We start from the raw sequence: 7,115 nt of genomic DNA, 5'->3' as shown, positions 1-7,115 counted from the left end.
CCATTTATGTGATTGCTCAAAATCAACATATCATCAACATATAAGCAAATAAAATTAAATAACATAATTTCCACATAGTTTAGAATACAAATATTTATCTACACTATTATGTCTAAAACCGAATGAGACAATAGCTAAGTCAAAATTTTTATGTCATTTCTTAGGTGCTTGCTTCAAACTATATAACAATTTTACCAACTTATACATCTTATGTTCATTTTCGAGTAGAGCAAACTCTTTAAGTTGTTTCATATACAATTTCTCATTGAGATCCCCATTTAAAAATGTCGTTTTTACGCCCATTTGATGAACATGCAAGTCAAGTATAGAAGCTAATGCATATAATATCATGATTGGTGTTATTCTAGCTACCGGTGCATAAGTATCAAAATAATCTAATCCTTATTTTTGTCGATATCCTCTAGCTACTAGTCTAACTTTAAAGGTATTAAGAGAATTATCAACATTATATTTTCTCTTAAACACTTATTTACATCATAAGGTTTGGATCAGAGTGGTAGATCGAAAGTTTCCATGTATTATTTGACATAATTGAATTCATTTCATCTTTAATTGTATCTTTCCAAAAGATGTTATCTCGAAAAGCCATAGCCTCTCTATAAGTTTTGGAATCGATTTCCACTTGTAGAACAAAATGAATTGTTCTTACACCATTTTTCTAATTTTCCTGTACTAAGTAAAAGAAAATAAGTTGAGAGTCGATTTCAACCGATCCTAATGACTTCTCAATTCGAGTTCTTTTGCTTCTTTAAGGTTCACCAAATTCATGAAAGTCTTTAAAAGATGTTTCATCTTGTGTTTCACTAGAACTTAAGATCTCTTTAAGAGATTCCCTTAATTCATTATCAGAGGATAATGAACTCTCAGAAAGCTCTACGTCATTAGATTCAACAATCACATTAGTCTCCAAATTGAATAATCTATATGATTTGCTATTACTAGCATATCCAACAAAAACACATTTAATATCCCTTGGACCAAACTTGGTCCTACCCACATACTTTAAAGTATCCAATGTTAGGTTTTCTTCATTTCCAAAATTCATAAGAAGAAACCATTGTAAATTTAAAAGGAACTTCAACTTATCTTGCCATCTTGTGCAATTTGTCCCATCAAAATGTTCTAAGCGAAGGGGAATATTGTCAATGAACTTAAAATCAATGTACCTTGAAATTATGAATTTCTTAGTACCTTCTTCTTCGACTTGTACTTGTTTTCCAACGCTTCCCATAGTTGGTTTGTCAAAGGTGTTGGTGTAAAGATCATATGACTTGAGAAGGAACTTCAAGTTATCTTGCCATCTTGTGCAATTTGTCCCATCAAAATGTTCTAAACGAACTAGGTTTTGATTCATCAACTTGATTGTAGCCATAGTAGTTTCGTTTTTCATCGTACAAATATCATTTGAGATTTTTGGAAAAATTGTTTCCACGCGAAGGGTATGGAGACGAAACAAGTAAAAAGTAACAAGAAGGTGAAAATGAAAATGAAGGCTTAAACATATAATCGTTGTCCTCAAACGATATTTGTCATCTCTCAGATTAAATTTGGTGCTTAAAGGGACTTTTGGCAAATGATTTGTAAGATTTATCAAGCCTTGAAAAGAATTAACACTTAAAACACTAGTGAAATCTATTTGCAACTCAAGAACACAAGATTTTGAATATAAAGAGAAGAAAGAATATTCAATACTTTTTTGGAATGAGGATTTGATCTCATGTGTTTTTGTATATTTTGTATTGATCATCAACCATCTATTTATAGGCATCAATCAAAGCTACACGAAATGGTGCCAAATTACATAAAAGGTCACCAAAAATTCAAACAAAAAATGCCCTTAATAGCTAACAAAATGTTGGTTGCATAGAACAAACCTATGTGGCTGCAAAGATCATTCAATGTGAGGGCCATTAGGTCTTGCAAATCTCCATGTGACCGTAAGACTTCCTGGCCTATGTGGTCACATAGACCAATATTTCGGCATCCAGTTACACTGTTCATTCTGCTCATCGTTCCACATATTTTTGTTGATTTTGAACAACAATTTCAACAATGTCAAAACGCTTACCTCGCTTAAATGGCATTTACTTCACCAAAAGAAAAAAAAAAAAAAGAAAAAAAAGGCACACATTTTCTCTAAAGGTAAAGGCGTTGTCCAAAATGCTTATCATTTATATCTTTTTATCACTTCCTCTTTCAAAAGTTCAACCTTAAAATGCTCCATTTATCAGCATCTTGTTGAAACGCGTGTCTAATAGAAGTTTTAAAATGATGAAGTCGTAAAGAGGAGTAGAATAAAGCAAAGAAAGACATTAATCAAGAGTATTAGTATACATGCATGCATTTGATTATATCCACGTGTCCAAGTGCCAAGAAAAACGACCCCAAAAGTTTGAAGAAAAGTGAAAACCAAGTGCACCTTGTTTAAACAAAACATGGTCCTGCAGCCCATAGAGTTGCCCCAGAGATTTATATATACACATATATTTTATATACTAAAAATTCAATGGATGTGTACATTTCTGAAGAGTATGTTATTCAGAGAAGACTCGAGAAAAAGGCTCTTGTGTCTAATGGCAGTAAAAACCCTAATGGGAAATTTGAACGGGGCAGAAGTTTGGAGGAGGAGAAAATGACGCGGCCTCCACACTATGGCCTTCAGCATGAATATAAGATTCTAAGTTTCCGAGAAAATGTAGTTTTCAGTTGCTTTTCAGCGTGATGTATTTTTTTATTGATGCTGTTAATTAGCTAATGTTTGCTTAAATAAAATTACAGGTTATTGCGCTTTAATTCAAGCGAAAATCAGTCGTACTACAATGACATAATCCTTAACACAATGGTTGACGTACTATCACTTGTCACTATATCATTGGACTGCTTAAAATTCAATCAATTTTCTTATCCAATCACATCCCATCACACTGCCTGTCAAAGAATCTGGCAAGATTCTTTTGTCAAGGTGGCATTTTCCAGCAAAAATATGCATTTATAATCTCGTATTTTTTCTTGTTTACACTTTTGTCAACATGATCACTACGTATTTACTAGATTCTTCGGTAAATTATTGTGACATGATAATTGCTAAGGCCGATGTTTTGTTACATAAATTATATTATTGTGATGCATTCAAATGTTAGGAATAAGAACTTCCAAGTTTTCAAAAATTCTTTCAAATCGTCTCATTCTCCCCAAGAGATCAGGAGATTCTTTCGATTAGGCTGGATATCACACCAGGTCATATCGAAATGAGGGCATTAAAGAACATTCAAAGATATGGATAGTGCTTCAATTTTTTTCGCTTTTTTTAAATTTTTAAAGTCTATTATTCTCTTAACAGAAAATAGAACCCTAATGTTAGTTGAAAACATTCAAGGCCCAGCACTAGATAGAGGTCAAGAATTCAGCAATATGTTTGCATTACCAAAGAACGAAAGAAAAGGTATATGTTTGCATTACCAAAGAACGAAAGAAAAGGAGAGAACTTTTCTTCCGAAATAACAACAGAAAATGATGAATTTAACTATATTGTCCTACGATTCCATTTCTTTTGACGTATTCCTTCTTTTTATGACTAGTAATATCAAGATGGGTTGTGCTATGTGTACACAATAGTGTACACACGACTTTACACCCCCACTCACATGGAGGGATGTCCACATGTAATAAAATATTCGTGGACTCCCCTCCATATGAGGTGGGGGTGTAAAGCCGTGTGTACACCACAAGGTGTACACACGGCATTTTCCTACCAAGATAGCATCAATCTAATAAATAGAATCCGTCCCTCGGGGCATAGCCCAGTAGTACAAATGATAGGAGTTAAATTATCTCACGCCTTGCTGGCAGCCGCAGTGTGGGGGTTTGATTCCTGAGACATGGAATTGGACCCCTTGTAGGCGCAGTGTACAAGCAGCTCTTATTCCCTGATCTGTTGGAGCACATCCCGCGATTTACCTCCCTCGCAAAGCTCTAAGGGCAGGGCGATAGGGGCCCTCAAGGTTGGGGTTCAAACTTTTTTTTTTTTTTTTAATAAATAGAATCCCATTTATGTTTACGTAAAATATATTCCAACCACTTAATTAAGTCTGTCATTTCTGTAACTTTCACCAATCCATGTCGACACAATTGTAAATATATATTAACTTCATCAAAAAATAAAAAGAAGTTAAGAAAGGACATGCAGTGCATTTCCTCATGCCTTCATTGTGATCTAAGACTCCTCTGATTTAGCAGAATCCGAAACAAGATTAACAAGAAAATCAAAAATATCAGTTGTAATAACAGCAGAAGCAACATCTTCTTTGCAAAGGGTTCTTCTCTTGCCTTGCAGTGTAATATTCCAGGCCCTTTTGGTAATTTCCTCTATGAACAATTCACAAGCCTTGGAGAAAACAATAGGAGCCTCTCCAGTTATCATCTTCACATCATCACTTGATTTTTTCATGATTTTCTTGATTCTTGCCAATGGCAATAAATGGGGTCCAGTTCTGCCTGATATTCCTCCCGAAAGTATACCTGAATATGTTCCTGGCCGCTTCATTTTTAGGTTCTGAATTTTCTTACGAGTAGACCTGAGTTTATGACTTACTGAAATTTTCTACAAAGAATCGACAGACCCTTCTAGTCTCCCCAATCACAAAGGGTGGCAGCCCGCACAACGAGCTCTTTTGGTTCTGTCGGTGATACTGACCTAATTGGAAGTCTTTCAGTCAAGGTCGTAAGATGTGTGAAGTTGATAGGGAATTTGATGAAAGGTGAGAAATTTGTAAGATTGGTGAAATAAATGTATGGATTACTTGTCAAGACTCAAGTTATATATATATTTGTACGTCTTTTGAGTATAATGAAGAGTTGAGGCTGAAATGTAGGAAGTGCACACTAAAATAAGGTAGTGGAGGGGGGCCGGCCAGCCTGCTGGGGGCCGGCTGAAGACACTGCACTAAAATGTCTTCCATTTTTATGGTATATCTGACCTTACAATTAATATTCATAATTAATATGAATGGACTCAATAGTAGATGTAAGCACCAGGAAAAGAATAATCTGCACTGAAAGAAGTCTAGGTTAAACGGAAACTTACATAACACGTAATTAATGACATCAATGTTACAACTTCCATGACATGACATATCTTCATGGTTCAATAATTTTTGTAATGAGTATGTGGGAAGCCAAGGTAGCCAAGGTGCAATTAAGTGCTCACAATAATTACCTGTTTGATCCTCATATTTTTAGAATGTATTTTGAAATAATAGATTGATAAAAAATGTGTGACTAAAAATTAAGGTTTTTTTTTAGTTTGTTTGTAATATTATTTTATTAAAAATTGTGTAGTTGAAAAGAAGAGAGAGGAAAATGTATTTTAAAATTAATGAGATAAAACAAAGGCTAATACTCTACGATTGCTCAGAGTTACCTGTTGAAGTGGCTTCATTAATTTACTTTTAATTTACTCTCTCTATATCTTGTAAACTATGGCCCTTGTTTGAGCCTTGTTACGAGGAAAAATGTGTTTTTAAATAATAATTTTTGAAGAATGTGTAATTAAGAAATAAGAAAAATTTCGATTTATTTGTAAAATTATTTTATTGGAAAATGTGTGGTTAAATAGTGATTTTTGGTTTAGAAACAAAATTAAGCCCCCGTTTGGGCCCCATTTCATTTTTTCTCTCATATTTTTAACCACACAATCTTCCATAAAATAATATTACACATAAATCGAAAAATTTTCTTTCTCTTTCAACTACTCATTTTTCAAAAAAAATACTATTTCACCCATTAATTTTTTCACGTAATGGGGACCAAACAGGGGCTAAATTTTAAATAAATTTTGATAAAAGTTAATTGAATATGTGGTTGAAAAAATGTGAATCCCTCATAATTTAACATTAAAATTAAATGTTGATTTAGATTTAGATTTTAACCAGAGATATTCTTGTGACAATACACATTTGATATGTCATGAATCCTATAAATATATACTCATAATGATACTTCAAGTTTAGTGGTAGATAATTATTCTTAACAGTCAACATTCAGCCCCTGTTTCACTCCCTTTAAAATAAAAAAATTTATTTATCATATTCATTTAACCACAAGTTCACACAATAAAATATTTTGCATGTAAATTAAAATAATTCAAAAAAGTTTCACTTTTTAACCACACATTCTTCAAAAAATTACCATTCAAAAAATCATTTTTAAACAATAATGGCCATCAAACAAGGGCTCAATGAAATTGAGAAATTATAGTGAGTTATCAACATTAAGTGTATATACTTGTACCTATAAGCATAGTAGAGTGAATATTGTGATATATAATTATAAAATACAATAAAAAAAATCAAACGGGCTTATTTTAGTGAAAAATGGCATTATTGTTTTAAAATGTTTTTATAGTGATTTTTTTGTTTTTTGAGTTGTTAAAATGCAGAAAAAATTTGGATTTATGTACAAAATATTTTATTGTGTGAATATGTGATTGAAAATAAGTACGAGAAATAAATTGTTTTACATTTTCCATTAATTAATTAAAATGAAAAAAAAAGAGGTGAATTGCAGTTTGACATGGCTATTTAGTGTCCAATAGGAGTAAGAAGTTTGAAGGACATTTCGATTTCGTTTGGGTAGAAGAGCCCTTGCGAGTAATGTTCCATTTCATTCGTTTTTTTTTTTTTTCATCTCAAGTTATCAAAGAAAAGATTATATGAGTCACCCAGTTTTATTTTTCTGCCGAAACCAATTTTTTTCCATTCGGGTTGCATTTCAAGAGTCGAATTTAATTTAATTTTTTTTTTCTATGTATGGTGAAACTAATAGAATTTTGGTCTAAAAACATTGTCTTATCAAAAGATAATGTCACTTTCTATTACATATAAATATATATTTCAGTCGAGATTTGATCCAAGATAATCGTATTTATTTAATAAGGTCAAATTTTTGTTTGATTCGTTAGGCATATTCCAGACAGGGTTTTGTTTATTAAATAACTGATTATCAAAAAAAAAATTTTGTACACATTCATTGAACAGTTAATAAAGATTAACGAAAATGCTGACTATATATATATATTTATATATTAAAATTTCTAC

General features: G+C 32.2%; 1 protein-coding gene across 1 annotated transcript; it reads right to left on the bottom strand.

Annotated features, from left to right (window-relative positions):
- Positions 1–4,126: 4,126 nt before the first annotated feature.
- On the bottom strand, positions 4,127–4,920 carry LOC111368387 (nuclear transcription factor Y subunit C-3-like). Its single transcript, XM_022989610.1, has one exon. The coding sequence runs from the start codon at positions 4,562–4,564 to the stop codon at positions 4,235–4,237; it is 330 nt and encodes a 109-aa protein (XP_022845378.1). The 5' UTR covers positions 4,565–4,920; the 3' UTR covers positions 4,127–4,234.
- Positions 4,921–7,115: the final 2,195 nt, after the last annotated feature.

Source organism: Olea europaea, chromosome 19, assembly GCF_002742605.1.
Source record: "Olea europaea var. sylvestris chromosome 19, O_europaea_v1, whole genome shotgun sequence".
NCBI lineage: Eukaryota > Viridiplantae > Streptophyta > Magnoliopsida > Lamiales > Oleaceae > Olea > Olea europaea.
Note: the sequence above shows the minus strand (reverse complement) of the source record. Positions and strands in the feature narration are given on the sequence as shown.

What these genes read in the sequence shown, in the direction of transcription:
- LOC111368387 (XM_022989610.1), bottom strand. Translation starts at nt 4,564, where the DNA reads ATGAAGCGGCCAGGAACATATTCAGGTATACTTTCGGGAGGAATATCA.